This window comes from Schistocerca gregaria, chromosome 8 (genome assembly GCF_023897955.1).
Source record: "Schistocerca gregaria isolate iqSchGreg1 chromosome 8, iqSchGreg1.2, whole genome shotgun sequence".
Taxonomy (NCBI): Eukaryota; Metazoa; Arthropoda; class Insecta; order Orthoptera; family Acrididae; genus Schistocerca; species Schistocerca gregaria.
In genome coordinates, this window is record NC_064927.1 from 133667476 (window position 1) to 133690149 (window position 22674).

The 22674-nt window shown below is 41.8% G+C and overlaps 1 protein-coding gene across 2 annotated transcripts in view; it reads left to right on the top strand.

Annotated features, from left to right (window-relative positions):
* Positions 1-16662, top strand: part of LOC126284597 (uncharacterized) — a 39634-nt gene extending 22972 nt beyond the window's left edge. Inside the window, exons 5-7 of one of the 2 annotated variants that reach the window (XM_049983641.1) lie at positions 7343-7460; positions 12890-12945; positions 16481-16662. In XM_049983641.1, the coding sequence (XP_049839598.1) occupies positions 7343-7460; positions 12890-12945; positions 16481-16510 (204 nt within the window). In that variant the 3' untranslated portion in view covers positions 16511-16662. The remainder of the gene's footprint in view (positions 1-7342; positions 7461-12889; positions 12946-16480) is intronic. The other variant, XM_049983642.1, reaches the window with a different exon arrangement.
* The last annotated feature ends 6012 nt before the right edge of the window (positions 16663-22674 follow it).

A 22674-nucleotide genomic window follows, 5' to 3' on the forward strand; every position in this document is an offset into this window, starting at 1 on the left:
ATCATACATGTCTTTCATGTTTGCAGTATACGTTCAGATTGGGCATTATTTCCTGATTCGGGGAATACAGACGCTTCCTAACATGCGTAGGTATATTCAAGTTCAAAATGTGTGGATACGGAAGGTCAACAGAGGCCTTCAATTCAGGATATGTCACATACAGAAATAAATTGGTTGAATTGGTCTGAGCACTATGGGACTTAATTGCTGTGGTCATCAGTCCCCTAGAACTTAGAACTACTTAAACCTAAGTAACCTAAGGACATCAGACACATCCATGCCCGAGGCAGGATTCGAACCTGCGACCGTAGCAGTCGCACGGTTCCGGACTGATGCGCCTATAACCGCATGGACACCGCAGACGGCACAGAAATAAATAAATATGGGAAAATAAATATAATCTTTTTACCTGGAAGTTTATGAAATCATTACAGATCCAGCGAGAATCTCAGAGAGTAATCGGTACGAATAATAAAATCATCTTTACCTGCTAAAATTATGGAATAATAAATATTTATGCTACTTAGTCCCGAACAGTCAAGAAAAAACAGATCTGAATACACACGGAACAATTTAGCAATGTGTATTCTATTCCTGCTGATACTGACAGGAGGTTGGTGGAACAGAACTTGAATAAAGGAAACGTGATGCAATTGACTATCCGCTGTTATTTTGCTCAAATGAAACTGCGAACGGCTGCCGCTACTACAAGTAATGTTCTTTTTATCATCCCAGTATCTGCACTAATGGATAAAACAAAAGAAAGAGTAAAGGAAAACGCTACAAAACCTAAAAACTTACTGAACATCATTACTGTGTTAAAACATGCGATTAAAATTTTAAACGAATGCTAGTTCATTGATGAAACACTGGGTATTTTTTGAATACAGGATTTAATTACGTTATATAGGTTGTTAAAGTTCATTACAGTCAAAACCCGTTCAAGTATTGCTACGGCTATGCGTAATCCAACTGGACTGTAATCTTCAGTAGCCCGATAGAGAAAATTGTGAAGCATTGCGCCACAAGTACACGTATAATCGCACTATTATGATTTCGCATACAGGCAGCTGATAATTACGTCAAAACATCTAATTAGAAAGGCGTCTGGTGTCTTCATGAGGTAGTGTCTACTTCGACGCTGAATTTTATAGGATCAGATCACCACCCAGCTGAAACGAACTTTGGTAACCACATATACCTTTACGTTTTAAGGCACTTGACATCGACCAAGAAGGTGAAACTGATTGTGTTCCAATGAAATAAAGGGAATTCATGCTTGCACACTATGACTTCCATTACAATCTTTATAAAACTTTTTCCTGGCTTCCGTAATCGGCTTCTAAGGAATACTGTGATAGTATCTTACCCAAGCATATGTGCAACTTTCTCCCCATTCCTCTCTAGTTGAAAAAACACTTCGTCAGTCTCCTTCTCTCATTCATTACTATCAGGTTAGTGTTACCTGAGAGGCCAATTCAATAGAAGTGCCTACGAACTGCAGAAAAACTCGAAACTTTGGGGCATAAATGAAGAGATATAATTATGCTGAAATGTAAACCGAATGTCAGCTTAAGACTATGACGAAAGATGATATCTGTTTCTGCTGTGACAACTCCTTATAAATACTGCCTTGATATACTCCCGCCCTTCCTCAGTAAAGCAATTTTACACGTGAAATTTGTCTGGTAAAGAAGTGTACCGTAGAGTTGATGTCAGCACCACAGTGCCTTATTAGGCATGGTACGTCTGACACTGCACTCTAAGACATACTAGCATGACGCCATTATTTTAATCTAAGGCCTGTCTCTCATCGTTCAGTACTGAATTACCACAGGTAAGTTCCGTACATGGGCACTCTATAACACTTTATCCTACAAAATGAACAAAGAACTTACCACAGCTCCCTCTAGTGCCATGCAAGTAGTTCTCCGATGCCTTAACACATGTGCTATAGTCCTGTTCCTTCTCCTTGTCAGTGCTTTCCACATATTCCTTTTCTCTACGATTCTACGCAGGACCTCCTCATTCCTTACCTTATTACACCACCTAATTTTCAACAGTCGTCTGCAGCACCACATCTCAAATGCCTCGTCTCTTCTATTCTGGTTTTTCCATAGTCCATGTTTCACTACCATACAATGCTTTGCTCCAAACGCACAATCTCAGTAATTTATTTCTCAAATTATGGTCTATTTTTGGTACTAGTAGACTCCTCTTGGTCAGGAAAGCCCTTTTTGGCAGTTCTAGTCTGCTTTAGATGTCGTTCTTGCTCCGTATGTCATGGATTATTTTACTGTCTAGGTAGCAGAATTCCTTAACTTCTTCTACTTCTTGACCATCGCTCCTGATGTTAAGTTTCTCGCTGTTCTCATTTCTGCTACTTCCCATTACTGTCGTCTTTCTTCGATTTACTCTCAGTCCATATTTTGTTCTCATTAGATTGTTCATTCCATTCAGCATATTACATAATACTTCTTCACTTTCACTCAGGATAGCAATGTCATCAGCGAATCTTATCATTGATATCCTTTCACTTTGAATTTTAATTCTACTTCTGATCCTTTCTTTTATTTCTATCATTACTTCTTCGATGTATAGATTGAACAGTAGGGGCGAAAGGCTACGTCATTGTATTACACCTTTTTTAATCCGAGCACTTCGTTCTTGATCGTCCACTCTTATTTTTTCCTCTTGGCTCTTGTACATATTGTATATTACCTGTCTCTCCCTGTATCATACCCCTACGTTTCTCAAAATTTCGAACATTTTGTAACAAATTTACGCTGTCGAATACTTTTTCCAACGAACGGATTCTGTGAACGTGTCTGGATATTTCTTGGTCTTGTTTCATTTATCAACCGCAATGTCAGAATTGCTTCACTTGTGCCTTTACCTTTTCTAAATCCAAACTGACCGTCATCTAACACATTCTCATTTTTATTTTCCATTCTTCTGTATATTATTCATGTCAGCAACTTGGATGCATGAGCTGTTAAGCTGATTGTCCGATAATTCTCGCACATGTCATCTCTTGCAGTCTACGGAATTGTGTGGATGATATCTTTCTGAAACTCAAATGGTATGTCGCCAGACACACACAGTCTACACACCAACGTGAAAAGTCATTATAATACCGGATACCGTAACTCTTCTACATCGACTCCTGTGTTTTCTTCTACCACATGAGACAAATCTTCTGCCTCATATAGGATTTCAATGTATTCTTTCCACCTCACCGCTCTCTCCTCTGTATTTAACAGTGGAATTCCCCTTGGACTCTAAATTTTACCACCCTTGCTTTCAATTTCACCGAAGGTTATTTTGACTTTCTTATATGCTGAGTCAGTCCTTCCGATAATCACTTCATTTCAATTTCTTCACATTTTTCATACAGCCACTTCATCTTATCTATCCTGCACTTCGTATATATTTCATCCCACAGTGACATGCACTTCTGTATTTCCTATATATATATATATATATATATATATATATATATATATATATATATATATATATATATATATATAAGGCGATCAGAGAATGTGGAAAGAAAAACATAGATAAAAAATGATAACTGTGAAGAAACCATGGGAAATATATATATATATATATATATATATATATATATATATATATATATATATATTCTTTCATCGATCAACTGAAGTATTTCTTCTGTTACCCATGGTTTCTTCACAGTTAACATTTTTTATCTATGTTTTTCTTTCCACATTCTCTGATCGCCTTTTTTAGAGATATCGTTCCTCTTCAATTGTACTGCCAACTGAGCTATTTCTTATTGCAGTATCTATAGCCTCAGAGAACTTCACACATATCTCTTCACTCCTTTTACTTCCGTATCCCACCCACTTCGTTGAGTAATGATTCTTTATGAGTAATCTCTTAAGCTTCAGCCTACTCTACATCACTACTACATTGTGATCTGAGTCTACATCTGCCCCTGGGTGCGCTTTACAATCCAGTATCTGATTTCAGAATCTCTGTCTGTTCATGATGTAATGCAACTGAAATCAACCCGTATTATCCGACCTTTTCCAAGTATACGTCCTCCTCTTGTAGTTCTTGAACAGCGTATTCGCTATTAATAGCTGAAATTTGTTACAGAACTCATATAGTCTTACTCCTTTCTCATTCCTACTACCAAGCCCATATTCTTCTGTAGCCTTTTTTCTACGTCTCCCCCCCCTCCCCCTACAACTAAATTCCAGTCCCCCATTACTATTAGATTTTCATCTTCCTTCCATATCCTCGTATAATTTATCTATCTCTTCATGTTCAGCTCACGGCGTCCGCATGCATACCTGAACTTGCGTTGACAATGTTGATCGTCGATTCTGTTAATCAACACTGAATTGTTCACAGTGACACACTGTCTGCCGTACCTTCCTATTCATAAAGAATCCTCTACAGTTATACCATTATCTGCTGCTCTTGAGAATACCCGATACTCATCTGGCCAGTAACCCTTGTCTTCTTTCCACTTCACATCACTGACCCCTACTATACCCAGATTGAGCCTTTGCATTTCCCTTTTCAGGTTTTGTTGGTATCCTGGTGAAAAAGGCCAACACTATACCGTCGCACGAGAATTAACACTTGAGGGCGTAGGATAAACGTACTGTTGCGTCCGTCCAGAGATCCCTCACTAAGATCCAATGGCTCCGTACTCTAGACGCCGGGAATAGCACATCTGTACCTCCCCATAACATTGAAAGAATGGGACCTCTCTCCAGCTCGCCGCTAAAACCGCCGAAGACGATCATCCGTGGTACAGCAGAACGGCGATTCCCGCTGAACAAAATACGACGTCACGCATAAGCAATCGATAGTTCCCAGTCAAGGAACCAAACGCCGCCGTTTTTGTTGTGTTTTTAAGGGTAGGCCGGTAAGTCCATAGTCTGGCTGCTGCTAGTCTCCCACTAATGGTTTGGAATGACTATGAGATGTTACAGATGGTCCATTACTTGTTTTCGGATGGCAGACGCAGATATGATGCAATTATGATATGCTCGGTGCATACTAGGGCGATTTCCGCATGTGGTCAGACGTTGTCAACTGGAACCTTGACGATGAGTACGCCTGTTCTCAAATCCCAGTGCAGTCCAAAATGGAGCCATTGTCACATTTGAATGCCCTCCAGGCGTGGATATTCGACCAGTGAGCCAAGTGGAGACAGACAGTGAGGCCTCTTTCAAACTGCTGACAACGCTGTCTCATATGGCTACACACGCCCTTAACGTGATCACTCAACATCTGAGCTTCACGCCCCTTACATTCACTACCAGTCCCATAGATATTTAGTTGTAAGTTAATTACTGTCAGTTGCGGCGGGTTGGGTGCGGTATCGCGATTTTGTAAATGCCTCTATGGCAACGCGTCAGTGTCGTCATAGACGGCTATTGTTTTCACCTGCAGGCGTTAGAACTTCACAATTGAAAGCTGGTAACAGCGCTGCAGGCTGTCAGGAGTCATCTAGGGCTGTCTCTACTGAACGCTGAACACGAACAACCCAAATGCACTCTGGTGGGGGTTCAGCCATCCAGCGAGAAATGCAACTTCAATTATTTACATAGTCACCGATAGTGTTTATGTGTTCGAAGTTACAGTGACATCCGACGATGTCTTCTGGATGATTCACCGTTTCTGTCAGGGGTATACTGACAGACAAACTACTCAAGATGCTTTGACAAAACTACTCAACATGCTTTGACAGACTGTATTGCCCCACATTACAATTACGACAAGTATCAACCACGCGTGGTTTGCTGTTTCCGATGTATGTAGTGACATTCAGATCACCCGTCAAAAGGAGTGTTGGTAGGGGTGTACTGCCAGACAAACTACTCAAGATGCTTTGACAAAACTACTCAACATGCTTTGACAGACTGTATTGCCCCACATTACAATTACGACAAGTATCAACCACGCGTGGTTTGCTGTTTCCGATGTATGTAGTGACATTGAGATCACCCGTCAACAGGAGTGTTGGTAGTGGTGAACCTTAATCACTGCAACTAAAGATATCAGCGTTTCACGACAACTTTTAAGCAAGCGTTTACGTGTGTTGTATACGACCGAACAACATGTATTATACATTGCTGACAACTCTACACTATTATGTAGCTTAGTTTTATGAGCCATAGCAACACTCGTACTTTAGCATGCTTCTTCATATCCACTTGATATTACAATGTATTCTTGTCATAGTAGTAATTTTCTTACTTTGGCTGTCCGATCGTCTTGTTCCTCCTCGATTGAGCATATATAGCCTTTCCTTAATTGTCATCCGGCCCTTCAGCTGTAGATCGAAACAGCACGTCACTAAATGCCTCAGAATCACAAGTAAAACCTCTTTAATACAGATCCCGTATATGAGCTACTACAAACAGTGATCTGTATGAGCGAGCTAGGTGGCGGAGTTATGAGATACCGCTATTCTGGATGACTGTCATAGAGTTTTATTCCTAGCTTTCCATGTTTATATTTCTTTAAATCACTTAAGAAATACGCCAGATGGTTCCATTTTAAACTCACGACCGATTTCCTTCCCGTCACTCTGCAACACGAACTTGCGATCTGTATTTAATAACCACATCGTCGAGATGTTAAACCTTAATCTTCCATTTCTTCTTCGATTGCTTGTAGCTTTAAGAGTGCACGGTATATATTAATCCCCTGTTAATAATACTTTGTCGGTGTTCCAGGCTTGAAGAATTGTTCAATTGTTCATTCTGTTAATTGATACACAAAAACAGAAATTTGACATCCGGCAGGTGAATGTGTCACGGACTAAATATTCCTTATCTAACGATTATTCTTCCCTTAAGCGGATCTCACAGAGAAAACTTATGTACAGGACTGGAATCCGATTTTATCCTCATCCGACAGCAAAAAGAGGAAAGATTCATGTTTAATGTCTCGTAGACAACGTTGCCATTGGATACCCATTACCACCTCGGACTGGAACGTGGTGATACATGAGGTTTAAGCGGACTAAACTGCAAAGTCATCGGTCCTTGGAAGTAGAAATGGATCAATAAATCGCTGCAATCTTTTAACGATTGTTTTCTCACCAGATGACTTGAGCATAGTTGGAGAACAAGCTACATGTCTCTGGTAAACAGATTCAAACAACGACTTTTATATGAATATTTATATTTTACTACTTTCCAGAGTTATGACAAGATCCATTTGCAGGAACATAGAGAACGATGTGAAAGAGTGACATTTCACATACAACCAGTTCAAATCATTCACCTTGTAGGTCTTAGGTTTTTCTTGCTTAATATTGTACACGCTTTTTGTGTTTTTACAGATCGATTCGGAAGGTGATTTCGATGTCGACTTGATCAAAGTGATGACTCGCCGTTTCCCTAACGAGACTAACATCGAGGGCCTCAGTGAAATGGTCGACAAGTGCGTCGCTGGCAGAGGTGAGATACGGATCACTTCATTTTCTCTTTTACAGTCTCTTCATACATGTATCTACAGAGAAAGAGAGAGAGGGGTTCAAATGGCTCTGAGCACTATGGGACTAAACTGCTGATGTCATCAGTCCCCTAGAACTTAGAACTACTTAAACCTAACTAACCTATGGAAATCACACACATGCATGCCCGACGCAGGATTCGAATCTGCGACAGTATCGGTCACGCGGTCCCAGACTGTAGCGCCTATAACCGCATGGCCAACCTGGCCGGCTAGAGAGGGGGGGGGGGGGGAGGAGGGGAGGAATAGAGGGGATGAGATAGCAAAAATACATGATCAAATTTCATCGGTATCTACGGATTGTCTTGATTAAATCACTGAGAGCAGTGACCCATTTTCGGAAAGGAAGTTATAGGGATTTCCCTGCAGATAAGGCATCACTTCGGCAGCAAACGTTAATCAGTCTTGACGGATCGCAGGGTAACTGCTCCCAATAAACCTGTAAATGTTCAGAAATTTGCGTCTATTTTAGCTACTCCTACGTAAACAACACTGTACAAACCACTAACCACAATGACGGCTGTCAACGGTACAGCTAAAGTTTGCTGAAAAGCGGTGGCCTAGCAGGTGCTTTTTCCTCTGCAACTTAAACGCACTTTAGTGGACAGAACGTCAGGGCAGTATCTTCCTTTTGGGGTAGACAACTGCCCCAGAAAGACAGACGAATCAGCTGTGATCAACGGCACGAAGATTCAGAACGCTGCGGAAATCACCGCTTCAAAAACACAAAATGTGTTTTAACACGTGTCCTTTGATTCAAAAAATGTCACGACAAGCTTTCCACTCACAAAAGATTCCGGTTTAGTTACCATTCGGATCTCAGAGAGACTAATTATGCGAAAGAGTGGAGTCACCGATGAAAGTAGGAGCGTGGAATGTCGGAAGTTTGAACATGGTAAGGAAGCCAGAAAATGTGAAAAGAAAAATGCAAAGACTCAGTCTAGATACAGTGGCGGTCAGAGAAGTGAAATGGAATGGAGATAACGATTTCTAGTAAGACGAAGGAAGGGTAATGTCAACAGCATCAGAAAATGGTAAAACGGGAGTAGGATTCTTTATGTATAGGAAGATGGGGCAGAGAGTGAGTTACTGTGAACAAATTCAGAAATAAGGTTGTTCTCATCAGGATAAACAGTAAAACAAAGCAAGAGTTCAGGTATGCAGATACATGCGAACGTCGCACAATAGATGAAAAGATAGAGTATATGAGGTTATTGAACGGGAAATTTAGGGAGATGAAAATCTAATGGCCATTATTGTCAATCATTAAAGCGATCAGTGGTTCAGAAAGGAGTAAAACAAGTTTAAAAACTAAAAAAAGGACTTGGTTTTTAAGAGTAGTTAAATGAGTAGTACTTAAAAATAATGAAGGTTAATATTAACACCTGCTCTTGGGTACACGTCCTGTAAATTGACTCGTTCGAAATTATGTCGATAAAAGACCCGTTCAAATGATCTATGGAATACGAAAGTAGTTAACCAGCTAATAATAATGGGGACTGGATCGTGGTTGTTGCAGAAGGAATAGAAAACAGAGCTACGCCAAAATATGGATTCGTTAGAAGGAGTAGCACGTAAACTGATCTTGAATCACTACAGAAGCATCTGTAGTTGAAAAAGGTGGAAAATAAAATTGAGGACCTTCTAGATGGCGGTGGCTTTGGTTTTAGGGAAAGTAAAGACACTAGAGACGCATTTCTGACCCTGCGCCCGATAATGTAATCCGTAATCATAATGGGATTTTTCGACGCAGGCAAAGTGCTCGGCAATGGAAAAGTTGCAAGGAAGCTGAGGAAAGTAGGAGTAAGAACTAGGGAAAGACGGGTAATATACTGTACCTACACGAACTGATAGGCAACAGTAAGACTGAAATATCAACAACGAAATGAACGGATTAAGAAGAGTGTATTACAGGAATGTGGTTCTTCATTCTACAGTTCAATCTGTACATCAAAGAAGCAATCCAACTAACAAAAAAAAGAAAGGTTCAAGAGTATAATTAAAATTCAAGGCGAAAGGGTATGAATGATAAGATTCGCTGGTGTCATTCCTATCCTCAGTGAAAGTGAAAAAAATTACAGGACGTCTTGAATGAAGTCTAATGAGTTCAGAATCTGGACTGAGAGTAAAGCGAAGAAAGACGAAATTAATGGAATGTGACAGAAACCTTAACATCAAAACAGGTAACCAAGCAGTAGACAAAGTAAAAGAATTCTGCTAGCTTGGATGCAAAATAATCTACGATGGACGAAGAAAGAAGGACTTAAAAAGCATATTAGTACCGGCAAATTGAGCATTCCTAGTCAAGAGAAAGTCTACCAGTTACAAACGTAGCACTTTATTCCAGGAAGAAATATCAGACACCATACGTTCAGTTCAAAGTATTGAATTCCAGTGTATCATGGACAGTGGGAAAACCAGAAAAGAAGAGAATCAAAGCACTTGGGATGTGGTGTTACAGAAGAATATCGAACATAAGGTGGACTGACAAGATGAGAAATGACGAAGTTCTCCTCAGAATCGTCGAATAAAGAACCATCGATTGGAATGCATCCAACAAATAATTAAAGACATAGGGTGCAAATGCTTCTCTGAGATGAAGAGATTGGTACAGGAGGGGAATTTTTGTTGGGCCGCATACAAAATGCGTAATTGGATAACATTTGTAGCCGTCGGTTCCTGGCCTCTACTTGTTCTCCAAAAGACTACAATCCCTCGAAATGTCAGTATATTTTTGTTCCAACCTACATACGCAGGCAGCAATAAAATATGCCGACTCTGTAAATAATCTCACTTATAATCCGGGACTTCCATGATCTCTCACACAAATCATTCTAACTTTGACAAAAGACTGAATATTTCCACCTGCTCATATCTGCTCAGTGTTTTCCTAATTCCAGCACTGTTTTCTGACATTCTACGACTTCTGTTTAACACTGGTGTAATATTCTACAATAATCCTTATTTGTTAGAGGAACCGGATTTCGGCTGTTAAGCCGTCATGAGGTACAAAGATAAATATGTGGTGCAGTGAAATTTTGTTGAATCAACTACAGCATGTACAGAGTAACTTCATTTACAGAGAGGAAAAATGTTAATGTTAGAATCACGAATAAAAGAAGCGGAATTATTTCAGTGTAAATGCAATGTTAAATTATTTAACCAAGACAAAATAGTGATGACACGTTAACTAATGACCTGTAGACAAATTACAACGGTTGTACATAGAGGAAATATTTGAGCCATAGACTTTCGTGACATGTTCCAAAGGTATTGCTGAACAAAATAATCTTGTCTTTAATACATTTGAAATTAAAACAGATAGGATATAATGGTGATATTAAACAGCTGAGTGAAGCATATGTAGTTATACAATGTAAAATTTTTTGAACACAACGAGAGAAATTTTATAACTGAAATAAAGGAAAATGGGCATATAATTAAGAGGGATAATTTACAGCATGGCTTGGATAGGATTATGAGTAGCATCTGCAGTAAGTAGTGAGTAAGTGAACTGCGGTCTTTCACTACTAAGCTTGGGTTAATGGACACGTGTTTATTAATTTTCTTTGTCTCAAGATAGTTCATATTCCTTCCTTTATGGATGCGATGTAATACTTCATGTTTCACTTTGTAACATTAGTCTTCCTTAAGCAGGTGGTCTGCAAAACTAGAGTCTCCTTTTTTAAGTTTTCAACTTCTGTGGTGTTCCTTCAAGCGGGTACGTATCGCCCTGTCAGACTGTCGTATACAGGGAGGTCCATTGATCCTGACCGGGCCAAATATCTCACGAAATAAGCGTCAAACGAAAAAACTACAAATAACAAAACTCGTCTAGCTGAAGGGGGAAACCAGATGGTGCTATGGTTGCCCCGCTACATGGTGCTGCCATAGGTCAAACGGATATTAACTGCGTTTTTTTTTAATAGGACTCTCCATTTTTATTACATATTCGTGTAGTACGTAAAGAAATATGAATGAATTGGACCACTTTTTTCGCTTTGTGGTAGATGGCGCTGTAATAGTCACAAACATATGGCTCAGAATTTTAGACGAACAATTGGTAACAGGTAGGTTTTTTAAATTAAAATACAGAACGTAGGTAAGTTTGAACATTTTATTTCGGTTGTTCCAATGAGAACTTATCACTTCTGAGAACGCATGCTGTTACAGAGTGATTACCTGTAAATACCACATTAATGCAATAAATGCTCAAAATGATGTCCTTCAACCTCAGTGCATTTGGCAATACGTGTAACGACATTCCTCTCAACAGCGAGTAGTTCGCTTTCCGTTCTTCCGTAATGTTCACACATGCATTGACAAGGCGCTGACGCATTTGTCAGGCGTTGTCGGTGGATCACGAAAGCAATTATACTTCACCTTTCCTCACAGGAAGAAATCCGGGGTTGTCAGATCCGGAGAACGTGCGGGCCATGCTTCGTGCTTCGACGACCAGTCCACCTGTCATGAAATATGCTATTCAGTACCGCTTCAACCGCACGCGGCCTATTACAGCGCCATCTATCACAAAGCGAATAAAGTGGTCCAACTAAAACATTCGTATTTATTTAAGTACTACACGAATATGTAACAAAATTGTGTGTTCCTATTTTTTAAAAGAAAGGAGTTGATATCTGTTTGACCTATAGCAGCTCCATCTAGCGGACCAACCATAGCGCCATCTGGTTTCCCCCTTCAAGCTAGACAAGTTTCGTTCTTTGTAGTTTTTTCGTTTGATGCTTATTTCGTGAGTTATTTGACCCGGTCACGAACAATGGTCCACCCTGTATAGAGGTTCGTGTAACTAATAAGAAATATTGTAGAATGTTATACCAGTGTTTCATTCATAATGTGTAAAATATTCTGCTAAGAACCGATTCGAGTGTGAAATATTTAACCACGTTCCCTGCAGCACAGATCTAGCCGGTGCTGACTATTAGCTCGTTCCAAAACTCAAAGAACATTTTATTGATAAACACTCAGGGACGGTATTATGGACCAGTTGAACCATTATGTTACGTGATGAAACGTGGAAGGCTTAATTAAGCTGATATGGAGACAAGACAAATTCCAAAATGTTCGAAATGTCTAAGTGGAGAAATATTCTAAATCTCCTAGGTATGTTATTTTTTAAAAAAAATTGTGGTAACTCTTCGCTGCAGGTAGTAGCCATGTTTGCTTCCCGAAATATCCTTTACTTTCTGAATAAATATTCTGGTAGTGTGCATCTTTTATTTTCATTTATTTTTTTACTTGGTGCACTACCATTTCAATTAGATCTTTGTTTACGTCAGTTTCTGCCCACAAATAAAAGGTTTCTAATAAATCATGGCAACCTCTATGTAATTCGATTGTCTCATTTCTGTTTCAGGTGAGACTGATTTCTGTGAAAGAGCGTACGGTCTCGTCAGCTGTTTAGTTAAGGAGGTAAGTTCATATCACTCCGATGAGTGGAACACCGATCATGATATAGTAAAAGATAACACTAAAATCCCCTATCCTGCTTCAAACCTACTATTTACAGGCACGAAAAGAACGTTAAATATGTAGAATTAAATATGGAAATCGGATTCTATACTGTGACTATCTGCAGAACAAAAACTATAATGGAATAAAATAAATAGGGAACAGTGGAAAACACAATATAAAGTATCTTCTTCGTTGCCACTCCAAATACTCTCTTACACTTTATTCACTCTTCTAAATGCTTACTCATCATGGCCAAAGTCAAACTTAGATAAATTTTCTACGCGAAAGCATTCGGAATTGTACATATGTCAATATGAAGTTTTTTGCTAAATATTGACCATTCCTCCTGGCACACCCTGTATATATGTAAATTTACGATCTCTCGAGAAAGAAGAAATTTTTAGTTCGAACTACACTCCTGGAAATGGAAAAAAGAACACATTGACACCGGTGTGTCAGACCCACCATACTTGCTCCGGACACTGCGAGAGGGCTGTACAGGCAATGATCACACGCACGGCACAGCGGACACACCAGGAACCGCGGTGTTGGCCGTCGAATGGCACTAGCTGCGCAGCATTTGTGCACCGCCGCCGTCAGTGTCAGCCAGTTTGCCGTGGCATACGGAGCTCCATCGCAGTCTTTAATACTGGTAGCATGCCGCGACAGCGTGGACGTGAACCGTATGTGCAGTTGACGGACATTGAGAGAGGGCGTATAGTGGGCATGCGGGAGGCCGGGTGGACGTACCGCCGAATTGCTCAACACGTGGGGCGTGAGGTCTCCACAGTACATCGATGTTGTCGCCAGTGGTCGGCGGAAGGTGCACGTGCCCGTCGACCTGGGACCGGACCGCAGCGACGCACGGATGCACGCCAAGACCGTAGGATCCTACGCAGTGCCGTAGGGGACCGCACCGCCACTTCCCAGCAAATTAGGGACACGGTTGCTCCTGGGGTATCGGCGAGGACCATTCGCAACCGTCTCCATGAAGCTGGGCTACGGTCCCGCACACCGTTAGGCCGTCTTCCCATCACGCCCCAACATCGTGCAGCCCGCCTCCAGTGGTGTCGTGACCGGCGTGAATGGAGGGACGAATGGAGACGTGTCGTCTTCAGCGATGAGAGTCGCTTCTGCCTTGGTGCCAATGATGGTCGTATGCGTGTTTGGCGCCGTGCAGGTGAGCGTCACAATCAGGACTGCATACGACCGAGGCACACAGGGCCAACACCCGGCATCATGGTGTGGGGAGCGATCTCCTACACTGGCCGTACACCTCTGGTGATCGTCGAGGGGACACTGAATAGTGCACGGTACATCCAAACCGTCATCGAACCCATCGTTCTACCATTCCTAGACCGGCAAGGGAACTTGCTGTTCCAACAGGACAATGCACGTCCGCATGTATCCCGTGCCACCCAACGTGCTCTAGAAGGCGTAAGTCAACTACCCTGGCCAGCAAGATCTCCGGATCTGTCCCCCATTGAGCATGTTTGGGACTGGATGAAGCGTCGTCTCACACGGTCTGCACGTCCAGCACGAACGCTGGTCCAACTGAGGCGCCAGGTGGAAATGGCATGGCAAGCCGTTCCACAGGACTACATCCAGCATTTCTACGATCGTCTCCATGGCAGAATTGCAGCCTGCATTACTGCGAAAGGTGGATATACACTGTACTAGTGCCGACATTGTGCATGCTCTGTTTCCTGTGTCTATGTGCCTGTGGTTCTGTCAGTGTGATCATGTGATGTATCTGACGCCAGGAATGTGTCAATAAAGTTTCCCCTTCCTGGGACAATGAATTCACGGTGTTCTTATTTCAATTTCCAGGAGTGTATTTAAAAAATATCATACCGAACTCACATAGCCTATTTCCTGATAACCAGTTATTTACATATGATAAAGAAGATAAACAGTAAACCACTGTAGACGAACTAAGCTTAGTATGCTGGGAATATAATATGAATCTAGCGACAAAAGTGACGGCATTTAGGGGAGTAGAACATGTAAGGCCAAAAATTGTGATGTGTGACAAGATAATAGAGCAAATAGTCGAACTTGTAAGATCAAAAATTGTCATTCATGACAAGATAATAGAGAAAGCACAAAATTTCATGTGTCTATAAGAGGGAGTTGTTGATAACAAAACTTGTAAAATCCAATATTTGAGTGTGTGGCACAGTGAACCATACTTTCAAAAATGAGCTGGAGAAAGAAACGATAGTAAATTTTATAAAATTATGACAGTTACTGTGCTATTCTACAGCAATTGTGCCTGGACCATTAATAAACTTTAGAGAACTAAGACTCAAGCGTCTGTAACTACGTTCCTAAGAACTATGACAAAATGGGTAAATTTAGATAAAAGAAAAACTAAGATATTGGCAAAGTTACACGTTCAACCAGTAAATTGTACAACAAATGAATATAAAAGTAAATGGACCACCTGAAAAGAATGTCAGATAGGCGATTACCACTACAAACCATGGAAAATGCACCACATGGAAAAAGGAGTCTTGGAAGAGCCAGGAAAAGATAGCAAATGCGGGCAAACTAGCTTCTTTCGTAGCAGTATATCCGATGAATAATACTACTGTACTATTTGTTTATTCTTCATCGTTCGTGAAAGAGCCGCCCAGGTCACGTTAAATCTATACCTGTTGTTGCTGTCAGAACAATGTTCTTTCATCGTCAAAAAGTGAGTGTGTCCCCATTGCTGCATCCATGTGCCTTTTTTGCTACTCCTCTGTTCTTCCTTCAAAACACGTGTTTGACTTCCCTGACTGAATCTCAGTCTTTTAAATTTGGCGATCCTAGTTCCATGTACTTTTGTTTCTTATCAGTTCAACCTAGGAAACTTATTTTTCAAAAATGTGTGAATCCGATGGGTTATACCGTTTGGGTCCATTTTCTCTGTGCTTCCATTTAGATGAACCGCTAGCATACGCATTGTAACTCTGATTTAGTGATTTAACTGTACGTATCTGCATAGGGTTTTGGATGAAGTATTTCATCACTTATTTCTGTCCTTAAATTTTTCTCATTGTTTTAGTACTTTTACTTCCAATTCACCTGTTGACATTTTGTGTCCAAATCGTGTGCCTTTGACAAGAAGAGTCTTTCTACTTTGGTCACTATTCTATAACATCCTATTTTGCAGTTACAGGAAATGTAATTTTTGTCATAAATTTTTTAAAGTGAATTTCGTTTTTTATTTTCTTAATTACAGATTCTCTGGCTTCCTGATTGTTAAAATTTTCAGTGATGCATTCGCGTATGTATTTAAATTTTCTAATACAGTGTGCTTTGTTACTGCCAATTCCGAGCTCGCAGTGTGCTACTTAGTCATAAACTTTGTTGTTGCACATTTTGTAATTTTTGGTTCAGCCTGCTCAGCATGGTGGCAGGAGTGTTCATACTAATTTTTCACGCTTTGCAATGATTCTCTCCATTAAAAAACTCTGTTGAAATGAGTTTTTGACTTGTGTTTCAGAAACTGGCTAGGCTAGGAAGCTCTCACTGAGGCCACACTGAGGCAACCATCAGCGCAGCCCATCACAGCACGCGTGCGACACCGCTACCTCCAGCGGCCCGCGCAGACTATTCTGACGCTCACTGCTGCACGGCAACTGTATTTACCCACAACGAAATAAAGAGATTTTAAATGTTTAAAAGTAATTTTTTCGTCCTGGCACACAAATATCCTTCAGTCACTGTCAAAGTGAAGGAAAGACGAATCGTATCTAACGAGAGCAGCCAGACGCATTGCTCAAAGCCAGTAGGATATCAGACGAGATGCTACAAAATTTTGCTTCACTTGACCAGTTTAATATTGTATACAGCAGAATGCACTGTGATCGAAATGTAATGATGTAAATGATCAGTAATCCATTTCGTTACTCAAGACGAATTTTACACTAGTGAAAAAGGTAAGTGACCATAATGCACTGCTTCTCACCTACCTGTCAAGGTTTCAACGAGAGTACTTATCAGACGTTTCCAGCAAAGAAAGTTTTCATAGCAGGAACTGCCATAGGCGTTATGGTATGCTGACCAAGCGGCTGGACTCACAGTAGCGAGAAAGAAATATAAATCCTTGTTTAGGTTGTCCTTCGTTTCGTGGAGAACCGTTTGATAAATGTGTGGTCGGTTTTCTGCCCGCTGCCCTGCCCTGCAGCTCGAGTTGCATCATTTCCTTAGAGTTCGTTGTGCATGGTTCAAATGGCTCTGAGCACTATGGGACTTAAAATTTGAGGTCATCAGTCCCCTAGACTTAGAACTACTTAGACCTAACTAAGGTCATCTTGCCCGAAGCAAGATTCGAACCTGCGACCGTAGCAGCAGCGCGATTCACGACTACAGCGCCTAGAACCGCTCAGCCACAAGCGGCTGGCCGTTGTGGGTCGTAAAAAATTCAATTTTCTTTCCTTTGTGATGAACACTGGAGGTGCTTATCTGTCTGAAAAATATGTCTTCCGTAATTCCAGGGATCATATTGACTACAGCATTCGATTAATATTCTGTCCTTATTAATTAACAGCTAATTTCAATGGGGCATTAGAATATGGAACTAGGTTCGACGATCTTGTTCATGTACCTTATAGCCACTGGAGAAACTTTTCAGATTGCATGCATATCCACACGCCCATGTACAAAGCTCCTACAAAACAGGTCTTCGACCTTAAACCGTGAAATCGCAATGCCAGAGAGTTCTGGAAAAACAAGTGAATTGTTTGTGTGGCTCTCAGCAAGGGTCGAGTCGATGGTCACCGTGGCCACTTTTAATAGCACGATAGGGGCCAGTTTGAGCTGGTACTGCTTAATGAAGCTGTTTGTAAAACTCTGCTGCAGTTGAGTGACTCCTGCTATCTATTGAAAGGGGTTCCGTCAAGTGACAGCGATTGTTCCTGACGGTACCATTACTTTGATCTTCATTGAATAGGTTCCGCCAAACGAAAGCGATTCGATAGTCGTGAATTCACACTTGAGAACAGTGCAGAGTCGCTATGAACAAAGCGGGAGAACCTGTGATCCAGTTTCCATTCATCCAGTTAGACTTCCGTTTCTTGTGGTTCAGCTTATTCACTTAAGGAGACTTTTTCGGGATACTTCCAGTATGGCTGATTCCTTTGCAAATCTTTCTGCCACTGATCTATAGGAATGTACACAATGAACCTGTTGTGGACGATCGTTGAACTTCTAGCTTTTTTTTCAGTACTGCGTACGGTTTCACGTTGTGCCGTAGCACATTCTGTCACACCAATGACTCTAAATGACACAGATTCCGTCCATAATGTTTATAAGACACTACATCCAATACTGCTCGAATATAAATAAACACTAGTACTGAAATTACGATTCTCGTAATTTCAACAGGTGCGTAACGTTTCATTTATCACGCGTCTACTTGACGAACGAAAATAAAACGAACAGCCACTTCTTTTTCCTGATTCAGACACGGTATTCTCCCCAGGGTAAATCAGAACATCCTAACGGATCCCCTAATTATTTTATTAAATGCTTACAGGCCTGTCGTGTATGACGAGTTAAAATTAACGTGAAAGAAAGTAGTTTTTAGTATCCGAAAAGAGGGGGATTCTAAGCTACACAGGACGCCTTAAAAATTACTGGTACGTTAATGTAAAACCGGTCTTGACGTGTGAATGCCAGTTGGTGACATACATATATATATACAGGGTGGTCCATTGATCGTGACCGGGCCAAATATCTCACGATATAAGCGCAAAACGAAAAAACTATAAAGACCGAAACTTGTCTAGCTTGAAAGGGGAAATCAGATGTAGCCTTGGTTGGCCCCCTAGATGGAGCTGCCATAGGTCAAACGGATATCGACTGCATTTTTTTAAAATATGACCGAATGTTTTAGTTGGACCCCTTTTTTCCCTTTGTGATAGATGGCGCTGTAATAGTCATAAAAATATGGCTCACAATTTTAGACAAACAGGTTTTTAAAATTAGAATGCAGAACGTAGATACGTTCCAAGATTTTATTTCGGTTGTTCCATGAGATACATGTAACTTTCTAAACTTATCATTTCTGGAAACGCATGCTGTTACAGCGTCATTACCTGTAAATACCACATTAATGGAATAAATGCTCAAAATGATGTCCGTCAACCTCAATGCATTTGGCAATTCGTGTAACGACAGTCCTCTCAACAGCGAGTAGTTCGCCTTCCATAATGTTCCCACTTGCACTGACAATGCGCTGATGCATGTTGTCACAGGTTGTCTGTGGATCACGATAGCGAATATCCCTCAACTTTCCCCACAGAAAAATGTCCGGGGACGTCATATCCGATGAACGTGCGGGCCATGCTTCGTGCTTCGACGAACAATCCACCTGTCATGAAATATGTTATTCAATACCGCTTCAACCGCAAGTGAGCTATGTGCCAGACATCCATGATGTTGGAAGTACATCGCCATTCTGTCATGCAGTGAAACATTTTGTAGTAACATCGGTAGAATATAACGTAGGAAATCAGCATACATTGCACCATTTAGATTGCCATCGATAAAATGGGGGCCAATTATCCTTCCTCCCATAATGCCGCACCATACATTTACCCGCCAAGGTCGCTGATGTTCCACTTGTCGCAGCCATCGTGTATTTTCCGTTGCCCAATAGTGCATATTATGCCGGTTTACTTTACCGCTGTTTATGAATTACGCTTCGTCGCTAAATAGAACGCTTGCAAAAAATCTGTCATCGTTCCGTAATTTTTCTTGTGCCCAGTGGTAGAACTGTATACGACGTTCAAAGTCGTCACCATGCAATTTCTGGTGCATGGAAATATTGTACGGGTGCAATCGATGTTGATGTAGTATTCTCAACAACGACGTTTTTGAGATACCCGATTCTCGCGCAATTTGTCTGCTACTGATGTGCGGATTATCCGCAACAGCAGCTAAAACACATACTCAGGCATCATCATTTGTTGCAGGTCGTGGTTGACGTTTCATACGTGGCTGAACACTTCCTGTTTCCTTTAATAACGTAACTATCCGGCAAACGGTCCAGACACTTGGATGATGTCGTCCAGGATATCGAGCTGCATACATAGCACCCGCCCGTTGGGCATTTATATCACAATAGCCATACATCAACACGATATCGACCTTTTCCGCAATTAGTAAACGGTCCATTTTAACACGGGTAACGTATCATGAAGCAAACACTGGCAGAATGTTACGTGATACCACGTACTTATACGTTTGTGACTATTAAAGCGTCATCTATCACGAAGCGAGAAAAGAGCTCCAACTAAAACATTCATATTTCTTTATTTACTACACGTATATATAATAAAAATGGGGCTTCATATTTTAAAAAAACGCAGTTGATATCCGTTTGACCTATGGAAGCGCCATCTAGTAGGCCAACCACTGCGCCATCTGGTTTCCCCCTTCAAGCTAGACAAGTTTCGTTCTTTGTAGTTTCTTCGTTTGACGCTTATTTCGTGAGACATTTGGCCAGGTCAAGATCAATGGACCACCTTGTATATGATGGTTATGCGGTCTCATAGCGCAGTATGTGTAGTTCCTTTGATCTTAAACTTCTCAGTGTGTTGAGACACTCACACTTCACTTCTCTTGACTAATGCCTGCGTAGTTATAACATTTTTGCATGAAGGTACTGCATCTCATTACAGCTGTTGCGTTACCAGCTTACAAAATTAATTGATGACACTACATAATCACTGTGTAATTATGCACATAAAGTTTTCTTCCTTGAATAAGAGCTACGTTTTGGAAAAACTAAAGCTTTGATTATTTTATTTCATCCATTTGATATTTCCATTTATTTGAGGTTTATTACTGCATTTAAATGTCACATAACGCTAATAGTTCAGCCTGTAATGCCTGTTTCCTACGTTGACATCACATTAAATGTTATCACTAGTCAAGCGGTCGCCTTCATGAGGTCAATAATTTTTTAGTTGATAAGCGGTTACAGGAGTATGACTGAGAACTTTTTAACTGAAATACACTACTGGAAATGGAAAAAAGAACACACTGACACCGGTGTGTAAGAACCACCATACTTGCTCCGGACACTGCGAGAGGCCTGTACAAGCAATGATCACACGCACGGCACAGCGGACACACCAGGAACCGCGGTGTTGGCCGTCGAATGGCACTAGCTGCGCAGCATTTGTGCACCGCCGCCGTCAGTGTCAGCCAGTTTGCCGTGGCATACGGAGCTCCAGCGCAGTCTTTAACACTGGTAGCATGCCGCGACAGCGTGGACATGAACCGTATGTGCAGTTGACGGACTTTGAGCGAGTGCGTATAGTGGGCATGCGGGAGGCCGGGTAGACGTATCGCCGAATTGCTCAACACGTGGGGCGTGAGGTCTCCACACTACATCGATGTTGTCGCCAGTGGTCGGCGGAATGTGCACGTGCCCGTCGACCTGGGACCGGACCGCAGCGACGCACGGATGCACGCCAAGACCGTAGGATCCTACGCAGTGCCGTAGGGGATCGCACCGCCACTTCCCAGCAAATTAGGGACACTGTTGCTCCTGGGGTATCGGCGAGGACCATTCGCAACCGTCTCCATGAAGCTGGGCTACGGTCCCGCACACCGTTAGGCCGTCTTCCGCTCACGCCCCAACATCGTGCAGCCCGCCTCCAGTGGTGTCGCGACAGGCGTGAATGGAGGGACGAATGGAGACGTGTCGTCTTCAGCGATGAGAGTCGCTTCTGCCTTGGTGCCAATGATGGTCGTATGCGTGTTTGGCGCCGTCCAGGTGAGCGCCACAATCAGGACTGCATACGACTGAGGCACACAGGGCCAACACCCGGCATCATGGTGTGGGGAGCGATCTCCTACACTGGCCGTACACCTCTGGTGATCGTCGAGGGGACACTGAATAGTGCACGGTACATCCAAACCGTCATCGAACCCATCGTTCTACCATTCCTAGACCGGCAAGGGAACTTGCTGTTCCAACAGGACAATGCACGTCCGCATGTATCCCGTGCCACCCAACGTGTTCTAGAAGGTGTAAGTCAACTACCCTGGCTAGCAAGATCTCCGGATCTGTCCCCCATTGAGCATGTTTGGGACTGGATGAAGCGTCGTCTCACGCGGTCTGCACGTCCAGCACGAACGCTGGTCCAACTGAGGCGCCAGGTGGAAATGGCATGGTAAGCCGTTCCACAGGACTACATCCAGCATCTCTACGATCGTCTCCATGGCAGAATAGCAGCCTGCGTTGCTGCGAAAGGTGGATATACACTATACTAGTGCCGACATTGTGCATGCTCTGTTGCCTGTGTCTATGTGCCTGTGGTTCTGTCAGTGTGATCATGTGATGTATCTGACCCCAGGAATGTGTCAATAAAGTTTCCCCTTCCTGGGACAATGAATTCACGGTGTTCTTATTTCAATTTCCAGAAGTGTAGAAAAAACATTTATAAGTGTATACTTGTATGACCGGTGAAATTAAGTTATAGCGCTTCATTAAAATGGTACATAGAAACCTTACATCAGGTTCGACTGCTGACAAATATGTATGTTGGCCTTCCCTCGTACGGCGTGGGGAACACTGTGAGAGAGTCCTTCAAAAAAGGTTTCTGGGCGTGTGACTCCATCGTATTTCTGTTTTATAAAGTAACGTTCCGACCATCGTTGTAAGTAGCCATCATCAGACTG